Source organism: Macaca mulatta, chromosome 9, assembly GCF_049350105.2.
Source record: "Macaca mulatta isolate MMU2019108-1 chromosome 9, T2T-MMU8v2.0, whole genome shotgun sequence".
NCBI lineage: Eukaryota > Metazoa > Chordata > Mammalia > Primates > Cercopithecidae > Macaca > Macaca mulatta.
In genome coordinates, this window is record NC_133414.1 from 132,008,724 (window position 1) to 132,028,963 (window position 20,240).

Below are 20,240 nucleotides of genomic sequence, written 5' to 3' on the forward strand. Positions count from 1 at the left end.
GCCATCTTAAATCTATAATTTCTTTGTATAATTGTGTTAAATGCTTGTGTTAATTCTACTTAAGAGTTGAATGTTAGATATTTGAAATACGTTCAGTGAATTCAGTTGCATAGATGGGAAATGAGATACAGAATGTTTTAGTTAACTTCTGGCTGGGTGTGGTGGCTCGTGTCTATAATCCCAGCACTATGGGAGGCCGAGGTGGGCAGATTTCTTGAGGCCAGGAGTTTCGAGAACAGCCTGGCCAACATGGTGAAACCATGTCTCTACTAAAAATACAAAAACTAGCCAGGCATGGGGGCACACGTCAGTAGTCCCAGCTACTCGGGAGGCTGAGGAGGAAGGATCACCTGAGCCAGGGAAGTTGAGGCTGCAGTAAGCTGAGATCATGCCACTGCATTCCAGCCTGGGTAATGGGAGTGAAACCCTCCCTCAGAAAAAAAAGAAAGCATATGTTTATATATGTGCATATATGTGTGTGTGTTTATATATGCATGTATATATGTATATATAAAGAAAGTGTAAAGGAATGCTGATATTTCTAGCTTAATTTTAGACATAAATAAAGATGTGTTGTAATTTTTGGTACCTTTGGTAGGCCCCTACGAAGCTATCATGTCCCCAGATTAAATGTTTAGTTTTATTATTTTGAAGCTGAAGTATATATTTTCAAGTCCAATCTGTGTCTGAAAGTCTACACTTTATCTTAACTGTATTTGATATTATATGGGTGACATAGACTTTGAGGCAGGATAGATATCCACATACCGACCATTGCAGCAACACATGGCTACCTAGGGAGACCTTAGCTTTTGTTCGGCTTCTTCCAGGAAACTCAAACCAGATCAGGGAAGAGACACAGAAGGTTAGGAAGTGAGAAAGCCAGTAATAGAAAGGGAACAAGATACATATTGCTCAGCATCCCGTTGGTGATCCTGTCCTGTCAGAGCACTAAGACAAAACAACGGAAGGGTTGGAGACAGAGAACACCTTTAATTTGATGAAGACATGATTGTCTACGTGGAAAATCAGAAGAACCTCTAGAAATATTATTAGCACCAATACAAGAGTTTTCTGCAAGTCTGTGTATATAAAATTAACATACGTAAATTAGTAGCATTCCTGTGCCATCGAAATAACCAACTAAAAATCGAAAAAGAAGATACTATGTATTTATAACAGAGAGACTATATATTTATAAAACTACAGGCAATGTAGGAAAAAAGTCCAAGCAAAGTACCCGTGAACCTTATGGAGATAAACTACAAAACAGAATTGAAGAATGTAAAAGGTGACCTCAACAAATGGAACTAGGTTGGGCATGGTGGCTCCTGCCTGTAATCCCAGCACTCTGGGAGGCCAAGCTGGGTGGGTTGCTTCAGCTCAGGAGTTCCAGACTAGCCTGCACAACACCGCAAAACTCCGTCTCTACAAAAAATACACACACAAAAATTAGCCGGGCGTGGTGGCCCATGCCTGTGGTCTTAGCTGCTCAGGAGGCAGAGGCAGGAGGATTGCTTGAGCCTGGGATCTTGAGGCTGCAGTGAACTGTGATGGTGCCACATCACTTTAGCCTGGGCAACAGAACAAGACCTTGTCTCAGAAAAAAAAAAAAAAAGAAACGGAGCTAAACATTATGTTCAAGTAGGCACTATCATAAAAGATATCAATTCTTCCCAAATTATCTGATAAATTTTAGGCAATCCCAATCAAAATTCACATCAGGGTTTTTTTTTTTTTGGTAAAATTTGCAAGCTGCTTCTAAATTTTTCGTGGAAGATCGAAATGTCAAGGATAACCAAGACTATTTCGACAATGGAATGTGGAATCTTTACCAGATAATACTTACTATAAAGCTGTGAATTGAAAGGGAATATGAAGAAGTGAAAATTATTTATTTTTTAAACAAGGTCTCATTCTGTCCCCCAGGGTGGAGTGCAGTGGCACGATTTCAGCTCACTGCAACCCCCACCTCCTGGATTCAAGTGGTTCTCCTGCCTCCGCCTTCCGAGTTGCTGGGGTTACAGGTGTCGCCACCATGCCCAGCTAATTTTTGTGTTTTTAGTAGAGGCAGGGTTTCACCACATTGGCCAGGATGGTCTTGAACTCGTGACCTCAGGTGATCCACCTGCATTGGCCTCCCAAAGTGCTGGGATTACAGGTGTGAGCCACCACACCTGGCCTGAAAATAATTTTTAAGATGGTGAAAGTTTTCTTTAATCATTGTTGTTTGTGTCCTTGCTTTTAGAAATTATAAATTATATTTAAAGTTTTTTTTTTTTTCCAATCGAAGAGAAGGGTCAGAAGTACAGAAGGCTAGGCTGGGCATGGTGACTCACTCCTGTAATCCCAGCACTTTGGAGGCTGAGGCGGGCTGATCGCTTGAGGTCAGGATTTCGAGAGCAGCCTGGCCAACATAGTGAAACCGTGTCTCTACTAAAAATACAAAATTAGCCGGGTATGGTTATGCCTGCCTGTAATCCCAGCTACTCAGGAGGCTGAGGCAGGAGTATCGCTTGAACCCGGGAGGCAGAGGTTGCGGTGAGCTGAGATCGTGCCATTGCACTCCAACCTGGGTGACAGAGTGAGACTCCACCTCAAAAAAAACCACAAAAGTACAGAAGACTGATGAAGAGGAATTGTTACTGAATGATTGTCCAAGACACAAAAGGAAATACTTCTATTTTCACATGATTGTCAAATACTCACTGTCACTAGTTTTAAAAAAAGACTTTGTAACAATTTTTACTTGTCAATTAAAAAAACAAATGAACAAAAAAAAAGGACTTGTGGATATGCCAGAGGCCCTGCCTTACTTTGTGTTGAATCTCTCCTCAATAGGTCCTCAGACTTGTGCTTTATAGAAACTAGAATAGTATGATCGGCCCTCAGCATCCACAGGTTCCACATCTGTGGATTCAACCAAATACTCTGAAAATATTTAGAAAACAACAACAATAAAAATAACACAGACTAGGCACGGTGGCTCACGCCTGTAATCCCAGCACTTTGGGAGGCTGAGGCGGGCGGATCATCTGAAGTCAGGAGTTTGAGACCAGCGTGGCCAACATGATGAAACCTTGTCTCTACTAAAAATACAAAAATTAGACAGATGTGCTAGTGCATTGCCTGTAGTGCCAGTTACTCGGTAGGCTGAGGCAGGAGAATCGCCTGAACCCGGGAGGCAGAGGTTGCAGTGAGCAGAGATTGCACCACTGTACTCCAGCCTGGGCAACAGAGCAAGACTCTGTCTCAAGAAAATAAAAAATAAAAATTACGGTGTAACTATTGATATCCCATCTACATTTTATTAGGTATTATAAGTAATCTAGAGAGGATTTAAAATATAAGGGAGGATGTATGTAGGTTTTATGCAAAAACAATGCTATTTTATATAAAGGACTTGAACACCAGGGATTTTGGTATCTTTGAGGGGTCTTGGATCCAGTTTTCCAAGTCACTCTGTTTGTGGTACTTTGTTTTTTTTTTTTGTTTTTTTTTTTTTGTTTTTTGAGACGGAGTCTCGCTCTGTCACCCAGTCTGGAGTGCAGTGGCCGGATCTCAGCTCACTGCAAGCTCCGCCTCCCGGGTTTACGCCATTCTCCTGCCTCAGCCTCCCGAGTAGCTGGGACTACAGGCGCCTGCCACCTCGCCCGGCTAAGTTTTTGTATTTTTAGTAGAGACGGGGTTTCACTGTGTTAGCCAGGATGGTCTCGATCTCCTGACCTCGTGATCCGCCCGTCTCGGCCTCCCAAAGTGCTGGGATTACAGGCTTGAGCCACCGCGCCCGGCTGTGGTACTTTGTTAATGCAGCCCTAGGAAATGAACAGATTGCCTAAAACTTGGTTTTCTTCATTATATAATGGGGATCCTATTATTTAGGAGTGATTGAGAGTAATTACTTGAACTATATGTATAAGGTGATAAAAAATAATGTTAACCAGTCAGGAGATGAGAACTGCTGTTACTGTTATTTTTATCACGATTATAGTTATCGTTTTCCTCCATACTTTCAATGTGGTATAAATTTGTCATATTGGAATATATGTTGTTTCCCCCATTATAGGCTGAATATAAAAAAGCTGTAACCACTAATCAGTGGCACCGAAGATTAGAGTTTCCAAGTGGAGAGACAATTGTTATGCACAATCCAAAGGTAATGATGCTGTTTAAAATATTAAGATACTAAGTTCATTTTAATATTTTTCTGTACATGTTTGATAAATTGTTCATTTTTAGTAACTTCTACAGTGGGAATGTTTTTATAACAAATGCATTGCTTTTAAAATAGTTTCTTATATAAACAAATAAGTTTCTATGATTCACATTGATCATAGAAACAAAAACACAAATTTTTCATAGGGCAAGGTTCATGCCTGTGAGAGGCTGAGACAGGTGGAATGCTTGAGCCAGGGCGACAGCAGAACCCTGACTCTATAAAAAATAGAAAAATTAGCTGGGCAGGGCTGGGCGCGGTGGCTCAAGCCTGTAATCCCAGCACTTTGGGAGGCCGAGACAGGCGGATCACGAGGTCAGGAGATCGAGACCATCCTGGCTAACACGGTGAAACCCCGTCTCTACTAAAAAAAAACCGAAAAACTAGCCAGGTGAGGTGGCGAGTGCCTATAGTCCCAGCTACTCGGGAGGCTGAGGCAGGAGAATGGCGTAAACCCGGGAAGCGGAGCTTGCAGTGAGCTGAGATCCAGCCACTACACTCCAGCCTGGGCGACAGAGCGAGACTCCGTCTCAAAAAAAAAAAAAAAAAAAAAAAAAAAATTAGCTGGGCATAGTGGCACGTGCCTGTAGTCCCAGCTACTCGAGAAGCTGAGGTGGAAGGATTACTCGAACCTGGGAGATTGAGGCTGCAGTGAGTCATGGTTGTGCCCCACTGCCCTCCAGCCTGGGTGACAGAGCAAGACCTCATCTCAAAATAAAAAGTAAATTTTTCTCAGGCTGGGTATGGTGGCTCACACCTGTAATCCCAGCATTTTGGGAAGCCAAAGTGGGAAGATTGCTTGAGGCTAGGAGTTTGAGACCAGCCTGGGCAACAAAGAGACTCTATCTCTACAAAAATTAGCTGAGTATAGTGGTGTGCACCTGTCTAGCTACTCGGGAGGCTGAAATGGGAGGATCACTTGAGCCCAAGAGTTTGAGATTGTAGTGAGCTGTGATCACGCTCACTCCAGCCTGGGTGACAGAGCAAGACTCTGTCTAAATAAATAAATAAAGTAAGTATTTCTTACGAAGTTTCTGTTTATGGCAACATGATAACTGGAGTGTAGTATGCACTGTAGAAGTTGCTTGATAATTTTTATCACTTGATCAGAAGTTGGCAAGCTTTTTCTATAAAGGGCCAGAGACAAAATATTTAAGGCTTTGCAAGTTACCTGTTCCCTGTTGCAGCCACCAGCTCTGCCACTGTGGTGTGAAAGCAGCCAGAGACAATGTATAAACCAATGGGTATGATATTTTCAACGAATCTTTATTCATAAAAACAGATGGTGGGGCACATTTTTCCTGTGGGCTGTAGTATGCCTGTCTGCCCTTGATGTGGTTTGCTCTAACCTTTCAAGTAAAAATGTGTCCTTTTTCTTTTTCTTTTTATTGTCTTTATGAATTTATCTTGTTTTTAAAAAAATATTGATTGCTGGTGTTCTGATTCTTTCATTTGCCAACCTTAATTTCTCTGAGCTCCAAGTTCCTCACCTGCAATAATGATCTCCCAGGGTCATATTTTAGATGAAGTGAGGTAATTTATGCAAAAGCATCTGGCATGGGGTTTAGCACACAGTAGTTTCTGAGAACATAGGCTTTTTATTTATTCATTTTTTTAATAGAAAAGTATATAAAAAAACTTACAATCCAACTACTTCTGTAGTCTTTATTGATACTGAAATAAAAACATTCATTTGCCAACAAAATGTGAACAGTTTAAAAGGACATTAAATGAAAAATAAAAGCCTCCTATTTCTGCCTTCCTCATTTCTCCTCTACATAGTAACCATCTTAATCTTTTTGTTTTTTTTAAGAGACAAGTTCTCACTCTCTTATCCAGGCTGCAGTGCAGTGACCAATCACAACTTGCTGCATCCTCGAACTCTGAGCTCAAGGGATCCTCCTGCCTCAGCTTCCCAAGTAGCAAGGGCTACAGGTGTGCGCCACCTTGCTTGGCCAGTTTTTAAGATTTTTTTGCAGAGATGGGGTCTTGCTATCTTGCCCAGGCTGGTCTGGAACTCTTGGGCTCAAGCCTTCCTCCTGCCTCCGCCTCCTAAAGTGCTGAGATTACAGGTGTGAGCCAACGCGCCTGACTAACCTTTTTTTTTTTTAGACAAATATTTTGCATACTACATCAAGTATATGTTCTTTTTTTTTTTTTTTTAAATAAAATTTTCTATGTAGTATAGGGCTGAATTTAATACAGTTGGTTTAACAGAATGTATTTCCTAAAAAGTGGTAGGGTTTTGTCATTATGTTTTTGTCGTTGAAATTGAAATTTTATTTTAATTGGAAATCTTAGTATTTAAAGGATTTTGCTTTACATGTTTTTATAAGACAAAGACTCCTCAATTGCAGGTTACTTGTCCTTGATTTCTTTTTTTGTTTTTATTTTATTATTATTATTTTTTGTAGAGACAGGGTCTCTAACTTTGTTGCCCAGGCTGCTCTGGAACTCCTGAGCTCAAGCGGTCCTCCTACCTTGGCCTCTCAAAGTGTTGGGATTACGGGCATGAGCCACTGCACCAGGTCTGTCCTTGATTTCTTTTGTGTAAACCTGGAGTTTTATTTAGCTTTTCTTTTTGTTTATTTTTGTTTTTTTTTCGAGACAGGATTTTGCTCTGTTGCTCAGGCCAGAGTGCAGTAGTACAAACACAGCTCATTGCAGCTTTGACCTCCTGGGCTCAAGTGATCCCTCTGCCTTGGCCTCCTGAGAAGCTGGGACCATAGGCATGCACCACCATGCCTGGCTAATTTTTAAATTTTTTGTGGAGACGGGGTCTCACCATATTGCTCAGGCTTATCTTGAGCTCCTGGGCTCAAGTTATCCTCCCACCTCAGCCTCTCAAAGTGCTGGGATTACAGGTATGAGCCACCATACCTGGCCTGTGTTATAAGTTTTTAAATCAAGGTGTAATATTTCTAATTTAATTGTATAATTTTCAACATAAGCATTGGAAAGATATCGATTTGCTTAATTTTGGTGGTTAGTGAACACTAGCAAGACTCCTTTAAAGTTTGTTTTGGGGGAACAGTACTCATAATTTATAAGTCTCCATACTCTGAGGTGTAGCTTATTATGTATTAAACTACTTAGCCTGTAGTGGAAAAGAATTTGTTAATGAGCTTTGTCATAATTCTGTTGCATCTTGAAGGTTATTGTTCAGTTCCAGCCGTCTTCAGTGCCAGATGAATGGGGGACCACGCAAGATGGACAGACAAGGCCCAGGGTTGTAAAGCGTGGAATTGACGATAACCTTGATGAAATTCCTGACGGTGTGTATAGTTTGTTTAGAACTGAGGTCTGTTTTAGTCCTCTCCATTTTGGCATCATTCTTTAGAATGATGAAGAAAGAAACACAGTTATTAGAATTCCCTGCCACAGCGGCCATAGCATGCAGAAATCAGCCAGTTTGGCGCATATCTTTTTTTTTTTGAGACAGGGTCTCATTCTGTCGCTCAGGCTGGAGTGCTATGTTGTGAATGAACACGGCTCACTGCAGCTTCAACCTCCTGGGCTCAAGTGATCCACTTCAGCCTCCTGAGTAGCTGGGATGAAAGGCGTGTACCACCACTCCCAGCTAATATTTCTGTTTTTTGTAGAGATGAAGTTTTGCCAGGTTGCCCAGGCTTTTCTCAAACTCCTGAGCTCAAGCTCTTTGCCTGCCTCGGCCTCCCAAAGTGCTGAAATTATAGGCGTAAGCCACTGTGCCTGGCCATATCTTTCTTTTTGATTTTATTACTTTTGTATCTTTATTTTTTAATGGATGCATAACAATTATACATATTAATGGGGGTATATACCTGATATTTTGATAAATGTATACAACGTGTAATGATGAAATTGAAGTAAGTATAGTATGTCCATCACTTCAAACATTCATCATTTCTTTGTGTTGGGAACATTTCAGATCTATTCCCCTAGGTATTTTTCTTTTTCTTTTTCTTTTCTTTTTTTTTCTTTTCTTTTCTTTTTTTTTTTTTCAGACAGGGTCTCACTCTGTTGCCCAGGCTGGAGTACAGTGGCGTGATCTCGGCTCACTACAACCTCCACCTCCCAGGTTCATGTGATTCTCCTGCCTCAGCCTCCTGAGTAGCTGGGATTATAGGCGTGTACCACCACGCCCAGCTAATTTTTGTATTTTTAGAAGAGATGTGGTTTCACCATGTTGGCCAGGCTGGTCTCAAGTCATCCACCTACCTCACCTTCCCGAAGTGCTGGGATTATAGGTGTGAGCCACTGCACCCTGCCTCTCCTAGGTATTTTGAAAGACACAATAAATTATTTTTAACTGTTGTCACCCTACTGTGCCATCTAACAGAAGTTATTCCTTCAACATACCTGTATGGTTGTACCCATTAATTGACCTCTTTTTATCTTTACTTCCCCTCGACCCTTCCCAGGCTCTGGTAGCCATCATTCTGCCCTTACCTCTGTGAGATAAACTTCTGTAGCTCCTACATATGAGTGAGAACATACAGATATATCTTTATCTTTAAATTTGAAATTCTGTTAAAATACATAAACCACATAGCATAGATTCTAAAATATGTTTTGTTGTGGAGAAGCACTTTGCTGGTTGGAACTAAGGTTTGGCAACGCTTTTAAGCTTGTGTTTTTACACCTCACCGGTTTGCGTCACTCTGGTGCGGGGATTGCAGGCTTTTTCTGTAAAGGGTCAGATAGCAGATAGGCTTTGCAGGCCATATGGTCTCTGTTACAGCTACTCAGCTTTGCATTGTTGTGTGAAATCAGCTGAAGACTGTATGTAAACAAATGGGCATATCCATGTTCCAGAAAACGTCTTTTTTTTTTTTTTAAACGGAGTCTCACTCTGTTTCCCAGGCTAGAGTGCAGTGGTGTGATCTGGGCTCACTGCAACTTCCACCCACTGGGTTCAAGTGATTCTTGTGTCTCAGCCTCCCGAGTAGCTGGGATTACAGGCACCCACCACCACGCCTGGCTAATTTTTGTATTTTTAGTAGAGACAGGGTTTTGCCATGTTGGCCAGGCTGGTTTTGAACTCCTGACCTCAAGTGATCCACATGCCTCTGCCTCCCAAAGTGCTGGAATTACAGGCGTGAGCCACCACACCCAGCCCATAAAACTTTATTTATTTTATTTTTATGTTTTTCCTTGAATGGTTTCACTTTTGTCAAAAACTTTATTTATAAAAACAGGTGGCTGGGCCTGGTGACTCATGCCTGTAATCCCAGCACTTTGGGAGGCCGAGGCAAGTGGATCACCTGAGCTCAGGAGTTCGAGACCAGCCTGGCCAACATGGTGAAACCCTGTCTCTACTAAAAAAATACATATATAAAAATTAGCCGGGCATGGTGGCAGGTGCCTGTAATCCCAGCTACTCGGGAGGCTGAGGCAGGAGAATCGCTTGAACCTGGGAGACGGAGGTTGCCGGGAACCGAGATCGTGCCATTGCACTCTAGCCCAGGCAAGAAGAGTGAAACTCTGTCTCAAAAACAAAACAAAATAAACAAAACAGGTAGTGGGTAGGATTTGGCCTGTGGGCCATTGTTTGGCATTGCCTGCTTTAGTGTATATGCTTTGGTTTCTTCTATACTATTATTTAAGAATGGATTTTATTTTTACAATTACATACACTTTATGTTTATTGAAGTGTATGTAAAATGTATGTTTGTTATAAATCAATACTCACTATGAAATCTGAGTAATCTCCATGTGGGGCTTAGTGTCCTGGGCAGTTGTGAAGCCTCTGTAGATACAAACGTGCTGTTCATCATGTGCTAATAGCATCTGGGAAGAGAGAGAGCCTGCTGCCTTCACCTCTTGTTCTAGTTCGCTTTTATTTGCTGAGAGGGACAAACTGTTCCTCTAATTTGATAGGGGTAATGAGGCTTATTCTCTTTGAAGGGTCATGAATTTCTTTGGCAAGTTTGTGATGACAAAAGAGATATCTAGAATATTGCCATTGGGAAAATCCAAACAAATTGCCATCTTTTATGTATGTTTAAAAATTTTTTTAATAGGGGAGATGCCTCAAGTTGACCATTTGGTGTTCGTGGTGCATGGCATTGGACCTGTGTGTGACTTACGCTTTAGGAGCATTATTGAGTGTGGTAAGTGTTGGGCATATTGTATTTCATGGGATGATCTGAGAACTAATGGAAGGGCTTTGGAGTATTTGTTTTTAGGATAGTTCCCAGCTGTGTACTACTTGCTGAGGGAGCTGTAAGAGGAGATTTAAATGGTCAGTGGGAAATACTAAGTTGTACTTGATTTGCTCTTGTGACACATGTGACTCATAAAATCCCAGACTCTGAGGAATTAGAAGGGATCTTGCTGACAGCCTTTGCCTGAGCACCTGCAGCAGCAAGGAGCACCTCTGCATTGAAGGGATTTATAGTCAGTGAGTTGGGAGAAGTTGTTTAATGGAAACGTGAATCTGCCTGGTTGACTTAAATTTTTGAAGTTTTATTTTTATGTCTATATAATAATAGTTGGTATTTATTGAATATTTGGTATATGCCAAGTATCTTAGATGTCTTGTCATTTGACCCTCACAAATAAACCTTTGGGGTATAGGCGCTGTCACTGTTATTGCCGCTACTGTGACTCATGAGGAACTGAGGCCCAGGGCAGTGGGGGTTGGGGGTGAAGAGGTAGGTAGGGGTGGGGGTGAGTGAAACTCTCCCTTCTCACAGTCAGTAGGGCCTGGGACCTGGAGCTGGCAGTGTGATTCCAGAGCCTTTCCCCAAGGTGCCGTGCTGCCTCCTCCTAGCAGTGGTGGTTGAACTGATTCATCCCAAGCATCTATTCCTCTGCAATAATGGAAAGTTGAAAAGAGCTTCCCAAAAGTTACTTATTCCTTTCTTTTTTAAAAATTTTACTAATTCTCTTATCCTCATTTTTTTCTTAAAAAAAAAATGTATCTTTATGTTATTAAAAATACTGGCATGTTTGAGGTAACTGCTGACTAGCTATCAAGCTAGGAGAATTTAATTTATTTTCTCTGTTTTTTTTTTTTTTTTTCTTTTTCTTGAAGTGGATGATTTTAGGGTGGTTTCTCTCAAATTGCTGCAGACACATTTCAAGAAATCTTTAGATGACGGGAAAATAAGCAGAGTGGAGTTCCTTCCAGTTCATTGGCATAGTTCTTTGGGTGGGGACGCCACAGGTGTTGACAGGTTTGTGGATTTTGATAACTTGTTTTTCAAATTAGTCAAATTTAAATTTAAAATTTAAACCATAATATGAAATAGTTTATTGTAACTTCAATCAATATGTTTTTTAAAATTGTAAACTTCTGACATGTGATTAAATATTGGCTGTAAAGTTTGCACACTACTTTTCTCTCTCTGTGTGTGCATTCCTCTTGTAAATATTTAAGAGAATCTAAGAAATTTTAGCTGGTTTTAAAATACAATTTTAATCTGTAGCGGTTTAGACAGGGGGCTGTCCTTTATGTAGTAAGATGCCTAATGGCCTTTCCACTCAACCAAAAATGTCTCCAGAAATTGCCAGATGTCCCCTGGAGGGTAAAAATCACCCCTGACTGAGAACCACAGATTCAGAATATTGTTTCTCATTGGAGATGCTCTTGTCGGGACAATTCTTTGCCGTCACAGTGCAGACCACTTAACTTCCTTAGTGTAAAGACCACTCAGTACTAGCAGTGCTCACCAGGCACTGTGGCAATTAAAAATACTCTGCTCAATTTTGAATGCTCCCAACTGAGAATCGTAAATACAGGTAATAGTTATGCTGGCACCTGTCTAGATTTTAGTGAACGCCGTAATGTTTCAGGGTACATAGTTTAATAAAACTATTTCTACAACAGCATTTTATCTATGTTAGGCCCTATTGTAAGGGTGTTTTCTTTGTGTGTATCCCTAAATTTCATTTTGGTCATTCTCAAATTTGGAAAGATTTTTCGTTCCATGTAGCCCTGTTTTTTCTGTTTGATATTCTCTTTAGTCCTTTTGACCCACAAGTTTTGTCAGGTGTCCAGATTTGCAGTTTACTGGAAGAAAAATGGAAGAGTAATCTTCCCTCTTTAAAAATAAAATAGAAATCTTTGCATATGACTTACATAGCAACTGACTCTTCAGAGAATCCCACGATTCATAGTATAGTTATAGGCACAAATAGCTTAAAAAAAAAAAAAGAAATTATTTTTGAGACAACATCTCACTGTCACCCAGGCTCTGGAGCACACTGGCATGATCATGGCTCACTGTGGCCTTGGCCTCCTGGGCTCAAGTGGTCCTCCCACCTCAGTCTCCCAAGTAGCTGGGACTACAGGCGCAAGCCGCCTTGCCTGGCTAATTTTTAAATTTTTTGTAGAGATGGGGTCTCACTGTGTTGCTCAAGCTGGTCTTGATCTCTTGAGCTCAAGCGTTCCTCCTGCCCTAGCCTCTCAAAGTCTCTACCACATATGGCAGCACACATTTTTTTGGCTTTATTTTTATATTTTTAATTTTTTTTCGAGGTGGAGTCTCGCTCTGTCGCCCAGGCTGGAGTGTGGTGGCACAATCTCGGCTCACTGCAACCTCCACCTCCTGGGTTCAAGCGATACTCATTCTTTAGCCTCCCAAACAGCTGGGTCTACAGGTGCGGGCTACGACGTGTGGCTAACTTTTGATTACAAAAGAATTTTTTTTTGAGATGGAATCTTGCTCTGTCGCCCAGACTGGAGTGCAGTGGTACAGTCTCGGCTCACTGCAACCTCTGTCTTTCAGGTTCAAGCAATTCTCCTGCCTCACCCTCCTGAGTAGCTGGGATTACAGATGTACACCACCACAGTTGGCTAATTTGTGTATTTTTAGTAAAGATGGGGTTTCGCCATGTTGGCTTGGTTGGTTTTGAACTCCTGACCTCAAGTGATCGACCCACCTCGGCTTCCCAAAGTGCTGAGATTGCAGATGTGAGCCACCGCATCTGGCCTATCTTGATTTATTTATAATGACTGTCTACAGAAACAACTCATATTTAGTCTGTGGGGTTTTCTTAGTGTATTTTCAGGAGTCAAAAATCTAAACTTTAAAAAATCTGTAAATTTAAGGTAGATGCTGACTGAATGTGCTGTATTCTTCTTTTTAAACAGGAATATTAAGAAAATCACTTTGCCAAGTATTGGTCGATTTCGTCACTTTACCAATGAAACTTTGCTAGATATTTTATTTTATAACAGCCCCACCTACTGTCAGACTATCGTGGAAAAAGTAGGAATGGAGATAAACCGTCTGCATGCACTGTTTATGAGTCGGAACCCAGACTTCAAAGGAGGTGTCTCTGTTGCTGGTCACAGTTTAGGTAAAACTGTCAAATATCCACATTTTAAATACAATTTTTGTTGAGTTATAACTGCTTTCAGTATAGGTGATATTGTTAGTGCAAAATTAAGAATTATATATTTTAAGTTTCAGAAAGGGTAGAAATGAATGCTTTGAGTTTAGATTCTGCCTTTTCTATATTCATCTCTAGTATTACCGAGGGAATGCTGCGTATTTTAATTTATGCTGCTGTTTGATAAAATAAAATTACTAATTATCAGGTCTTGAGTAATATGTAACTTCTGTATGACTTTTGACTATAGACATTGAAAAAAGAATTTATTTAGTGTTATAAAAGCACCTACTACATTATAAGGCAAAATGTTTCTTTTTCTTAGGTTCTTTAATATTGTTTGACATCCTGTCTAATCAAAAAGATTTGAATTTATCAAAGTGTCCTGGACCTCTTGCTGTTGCTAATGGAGTTGTGAAGCAGCTACATTTTCAGGAAAAGCAGGTATGTCTGTGCATGGCCAATTAACATTTTGATTTAGAGTCTATGGAGCTGAACAGTTTTCGAAAGTCTGAACTGTTTCCTGAAACGTTTGTTTGTTTGTTTGTTTGTTTTAATGAAGGCTTGCTTGGTTGCTTGGGCTAGTCTTGAGTTCCCTCCTGGCCTCAAGTGATCCTCCTGCCTTGGCCTCCCAAAGTGCTGGGATCTGCCTTGGCCTCCCAAAGTGCTGGGATCAGTAACTCTTCAGAGAATCCCCAAATTCAGAGTACAGTTATAGGCCCAAATAAAATAGCTACCGTGTCCAGCCCTGAAACTGGTTTTACATATTAAAGTACACCGAGGTTTAGAAATGGAATGGAATCATGGAGCTCATTATTTGAGTTTCTCACTCTTCTTCTTTATGGATTATAAATTTAAATATGAAAGTTTATGATTTTTAAAAATGTAAATTATAGGAAATGGAGACATGAGTGATTTATTAAATTTATATACTTTTCAGAATATTCAATTTTTTTTTTTTTTTTGAGGCAGAGTTTCGCTCTTGTCACTCAGGCTAGAGTGCAATGGTATCTCGGCTCACTGCAACCTCTGCCTCTTGGGTTCAAGTGATTCTCCTGCCTCAGCCTCCCAAGTAGCTGGGATTACAGGTGCCTGCCACCACGCCTGGCTAATTTTTGTGTTTTTGGTAGAGACGGGGTTTCACCATGTTGGCCAGGCTGGTCTTCAACTCCTGACCTCAGGTGATGTGCCTGTCTCAGCCTCCCAGAGTGCTGGGATTACAGGCCTGAGCCACTGGGCCTGGCCAGAACATTCAAACTTTGAATGGCAAAGTACTGTACCTAAAATTATGAGTTGTCTATAGAGCAAAATTGTTTCAGATTTTTCGTAGATAAGGAGTTGTTATATGGGAGTTTTTCTGAGCTTGTAATATTTTTTACTTTTTTTTAAAGTTGCCTGAAGAGCCAAAGCTGACTATGGATGAGTCATGTGACCTTGATGTTGAAAATGAAGAAGTCCTAACTTTGCAAGAAACTCTGGAAGCACTTAGCCTCTCTGAATACTTCAGCACTTTTGAAAAGGAAAAGATTGATATGGAATCTCTGGTACTGATCATAGTTTGCTTCACTTTGTTTGAAATTGTTTTTCTTGTGTATAGATTGAAAATTAAGAATAAACACTTTTATATCAAAATACATTCCAGAGTAGACAAAGACTGAAACGGTTTAAAAAATTGAAAAACACAGCAGAATATTTTTTATAATCTGAAAGGCTTTTCTAAGTATGATGCAAAATCCAGAAGCCATCAAAGAAAACAATTGTGTAACAGTAGACACCATAAACAACATCTAAAGGCCAGTGATACATTTGCAACACACATTATAGACAGAGGGCTTACTTCATTAATATTCAAAGCTTCTACAAATCAGTTACAGAAAGACCATCATATCAGCGTGTTACGTAAATAGGCAAAGAATATAAATGTGATTTGCAGAAAAGGAAATATCAGATAGTTTCTTCGCACGTGGAAACTCATAAGAGAAATGGAAATTGAAAGTACAATGGGATTTTTTTTAACTTACCAGTTTGAAAAAATAGGAAGTTTGATAATATGCTGTGTGGCCAGGATGAAGGGAAGTAGGCATCGTGATATATTGTTCGTCAGACTGTAAATTGGTACAGACTCTTTGGAGGGCAGTTTGGCAATATCTTTAAGAATATAAAAATTACCCTTTGCTTCATTAATTTCATTGCCAGGAATATTTCCTACAGAGAAATATTCACACAAGAATATCTACAAGGATACTCACAGCAGTATTTGCAATATAAAAGAGCATTAGAAACACCATTGGTGTTGAGGAGTAGGGTGCTAGTGAAATCATTTATGGTGCATCCACATAATGGAGTACCCTACAGCTGTTGAACGAATGAAGCAGTGTCAGAGATACCTGTCTCTAAGATACATTTACATGAAGAGAGCAAAGTTCAGTACTGTGTGCATAGTAGACCACACACACAGAGAAAAACATGTAGGGGTGCTATGCATACATAAGACATCTCTTCAAAGAGCGAATTTCCACAGTTGCTGCTGAAAGGAGAATTGTATGGTTGGGACAGCAGTGGAAGGAAGATATTTCATCGTATGCTTGACTATATATAGCTTTGGAATTTTGTATAACATACATGTATTTTCTGTTAATAGAATGATTTAGGTGTGGAGGCCTAAGATTTTATAGCCTAAAGCAATGCATGATTTAAATTCGAAATAATTAACTTTTAAAAAGTTGAGTGGCTCTTAGATTGCTTTAGATGATGTGGTTTCTTTATGATTTTCATATTCTCATTTCAGTTCTTCTATCACTAGATTGATTAATGTGCTTGTCTGTTTCTTTTTAAAGCTTATGTGTACAGTTGATGACCTGAAGGAAATGGGGATACCCCTTGGACCCAGAAAGAAGATAGCTAACTTTGTAGAACATAAAGCAGCCAAACTGGTAAAGTTCACCTCTGACTCAAGAAAAACTAAAACTCGTGGTGTGACCAGCTTGTTTATGTTGTAGAAAATGTTGATACTGCTATGGTTAGGTAAGCTAGTTTGCTCCCTACATAGGGCACAGTAAGGGAGCTGATGGAAACCCAGACGTAGGAGTCAGTCAGAGTTGAGCTTAAGTCCACATTAGGCTAAGTGACCATCCTGGTTTTCCTGGGACTAAGTTCCTAGGATGAAGGGCTTTCAGTTTTAAAATGGATATTTAAGGTTTTCCTGGTGCAAAAACTGGTTAAGTTCTGACAAATAAATTCTCAGCTCAACCATTCATTAACTACATATTAATGAGCAATTTTTATTTGGTTTTATTTGTTTGTTTATTTTGAGATGGGATCTTGCTGTGTTTCCCACTGCTGGTCTCAAACTCCTGGGCTCAAGCTATCCTCCCGCCTCAGCCTTCTGAGCATGAGTGATTTTCTTAATTTTTCTGATCCTTTGTTTTCTTCATTTCTAAAATGGAGGTAATAATACCTTCCTCATAGGGTTGGAGTAAGGATGAAATAATGCCTGCAAAGCTTAGCACCAAGTAATAGCTTACTTTCTTTCTTCCCAGTCCTTATCATCTAAAGAGATGAGGCAAAACATACACACTAAAGTCTCATTACACACTAAATAGCAAAAATTTTTAACAATACAAAACAAGGCAACAACTAAAAAGCATTTAAAACTAGAACAACTGGAAAATTATACTTGTTTTATTAAGTTTAATTTATTGATCAAATTAATTTTACAGAGGTTTTCTAATTAGAAAAATTAGATGACAGGGTGGCTGTCTTATTTTTATTGTTACTAACACGCTCTTTGATGATCCTTCCATCTTTTGAATTTCTATAGTTCTATTATTTTACTACCTATTTGGAACTTAACCTACGTCATTTCTTTATATGGAAAATGACTATAAAGTCATAGGACTGATTTTTTTTTTTTTTTTAGTGGTTAGCTTAAGGAATTAAGTCTTTCAGCATTTTATTGAATAGCTACCTCTTTTGAGTCAGGCACCGTGTTCAATTCTTGGGAGCCAGAGATTAACCAAGAGTGTGCTGTCTAGTTAGGGGGAGCGTGTTGAGCTCAAATGACAACATACCAGCCCCATAATAGCGTGCTGTGTGTGCTGTCCTGAGGCAGATGAGAGGTGGCAGTTCTGGCTTGTTGAAACAAGCATGGGGTTGGTGAGAGAAGACTTCCCCAAGGTGATGGTGCTTGAGCTTGAAGGAGGGGTAAGATTAGGGGAGACGGCCTTCTGGAAGCTGGCATGTTGTTTTCCTGTAGCATCAGGGAAACTGGAAACTGGGAAGGGCAGAGGGTTCCAAAGGTCCAAATGGCAGGTGTGAGGGCTTGGATTTTGTCTTGTAAAGGAGTGGTTCTCAAACATGTTCTTATGGCCATGAAAGTCATGGTGTTTTTAAACAAACATTACAAAATACTGACCTGCTTATTCTATCACAAGTTATGATTTAGCACCAAATCATCTGTGTAGTCTAAATTTTAATTTTAACTTTCGGGTTGTGGAGAGTTTGCTTGGTCACAGTGCACAGATGAAGTTGGAAAGGTGTGAAGTGGAGGTGGCTGCAATCTTACATAGTAGTAATTGTAATTGTACCGTGACTGAAAGAGAGATGGTAGGGTATAAGATAGGAGGTGGAGAGGAAGGGAGCAACTCAAAAGACGTTTTAGACATAGACAAGCAGTATTGATTAAGTGCTGAGAAAGGTTATTAGTTTTGGCCGTTAAGAGGTATCTTTCGTGTCATTTTTCTTGTATGTTGAATTGTTCTGTAATTCCAGTTTACAAAGAGCTTTTCATCTCATGTGAGCCTCACAGCAACCCTGTGAGTGTGAGTAGATCCCCAGGCGTCTGTCTCTGATGAGCACAGTAGTCAAACTGAGACTAGGACTCAAGCGTGTCAGTGTTGTTCCTGTATACAGGCTGCATGCTCCATACATAAAAATGCTTGTCTCTGTGTATACATGTTTATATATCAGTGAAGCAAAAGCCTGTAAAAAAAAAAACAAACAAAAATAAGAAACGAGCTTTGTGTTCAGGCCCTATACCATGTTCTTAATTTATTCTGTAATGAAAGGGAAAAAAGTAGAAAAGGATTCTATAGTTCTTGAAGAATTTGTAGGAGACTGGTTTATGGACTGCAGTTGCTTAGATATATAAATTATGGCATTTATAAGAATGTTTTGAAATGAGCAAAAATCTATAGAGTGATATTATTTTTTAAATTAAAAGGTAATTGCCTTTGGATGAACCATGAAACTTTCTCAGCTGAGTTGCCATTGATTGCTCTACATTTCTTACAGATAACAAGGTGCCACTAGATCAGTACAAAAGTAATATGGTGTGTCCTGTTGATTTACTGTAACTGAAATAATGGGACCAAAATTAGCGATTATTTTATAGTAAGGAGATCAAATATTTGTGATATTTGTGACTATGCACTTTTTTTTTCTTTTTAAAGCATCTTAGTAATTTTCATTTGAAAAGGAATTGTTTCTAGTTTTGGGAATATTGATAGTCAAGTATGTATATGTTGGTTCAGTGTTTTTTTTTTTTTGTTTTGTTTTTTTGAGAGGGAGTCTCGCTTTGTCTCCCAGGCTGGAGTGCAGTGGCGTGATCTCGGCTCACTGCAACCTCTGCCTCCCAGGTTCAAGTGATTCTCCTGATTCAGCCTCCCAACTAGCTGGGATTATAGGCACCTGCCACCACGCCCAGCTAATTTTTGTATTTTTAGTAGAGGTGGAGTTTCACCATGTTGGTCAGGCTGGTCTCAAACTCCTGACCTCAGGTGATCCACCCGCCTTGGCCTCCCAAAGTGCTGGGATTACAAGAATGAGCCACCACGCCCAGCCTATGTTGGTTCACTTTTAAACACTGTTGGTTCACAGTTTAAAAATTATTGCAAAATTTTGAACAAAACAACTCTTGGCAACAGGACAGTTTCTGATCTCCTCAGACAGCTCTCAGCAATTTAGAATGTTTTATGAATTTAACGGGAGGCATTCCTGAGTGAGAAAGCACTCAGAAGTGAGGAACCCTGAAAATGTTCCTTATTTCGGATTTTAGGCTTAATTTTGTATTGCCTCCAAAGGGCAGAGATAACCCAGCCTTCTAAAACACTGATGGAGGAAACAGTTACAAGCTGGCTAAGAGTTTTCTTTTTTATAGATTGCCTTTTCAATTAACCAGTTAGACTTACTTTCCTATTTCCTGGTGTTTGGAATTCAATAGTAGATAAGATCATTTTGGCTAGCTGTGTTGTTTAGGCACTGTTAATAGCTGTTTAAACAGAGACTAACAGTCATTCACAGCCTAACTTGTGTTACTGGGAAGTAAACAACTCCCCCTCCCACCCAACTATTTAAATTTCTCCTGTGTTACTGTTGCTGCTGTATTCAGGGCAAATTACAAACCAGTGTGAATGACTTTTCACTCATTATAAAGACAACACCGTTTTTTTTTTTTTTGTTTTTTGTTTTTTTTTTGTCCTGCTCTGTCACTCAGGCTGGAATGCAGTGGTGGATCTTGGCTCACTGCAACCTCCGCCTCCCAGTTTCAAGCAAGTCTCTTGCCTCAGTCTCCCGAGTAGCTGGGATTACAGGTGCATGTCACCATGCCTGGGTAACTTTTTTGTATTTTTAGTAGAGATGGGGTTTTGCCATGTTGGTCAGGCTGGTCTCAAATTCCTGACCTCAAATGATCCACCTGCCT

At 40.0% G+C, this 20,240-nt stretch overlaps 1 protein-coding gene across 4 annotated transcripts in view; it reads left to right on the forward strand.

The window, feature by feature from the left end:
- The window catches only part of SEC23IP (SEC23 interacting protein), a 51,294-nt gene that overhangs the window by 13,203 nt on the left and 17,851 nt on the right, over positions 1-20,240 (forward strand). For all 4 annotated transcript variants that reach the window (XM_001100615.5, XM_077947642.1, XM_015148325.3 and 1 more), the window contains exons 5-12: positions 4,067-4,156; positions 7,371-7,491; positions 10,222-10,311; positions 11,238-11,379; positions 13,299-13,507; positions 13,866-13,984; positions 14,932-15,084; positions 16,378-16,473. In XM_001100615.5, coding sequence (XP_001100615.3) covers positions 4,067-4,156; positions 7,371-7,491; positions 10,222-10,311; positions 11,238-11,379; positions 13,299-13,507; positions 13,866-13,984; positions 14,932-15,084; positions 16,378-16,473 — 1,020 coding nt within the window. The remainder of the gene's footprint in view (positions 1-4,066; positions 4,157-7,370; positions 7,492-10,221; positions 10,312-11,237; positions 11,380-13,298; positions 13,508-13,865; positions 13,985-14,931; positions 15,085-16,377; positions 16,474-20,240) is intronic.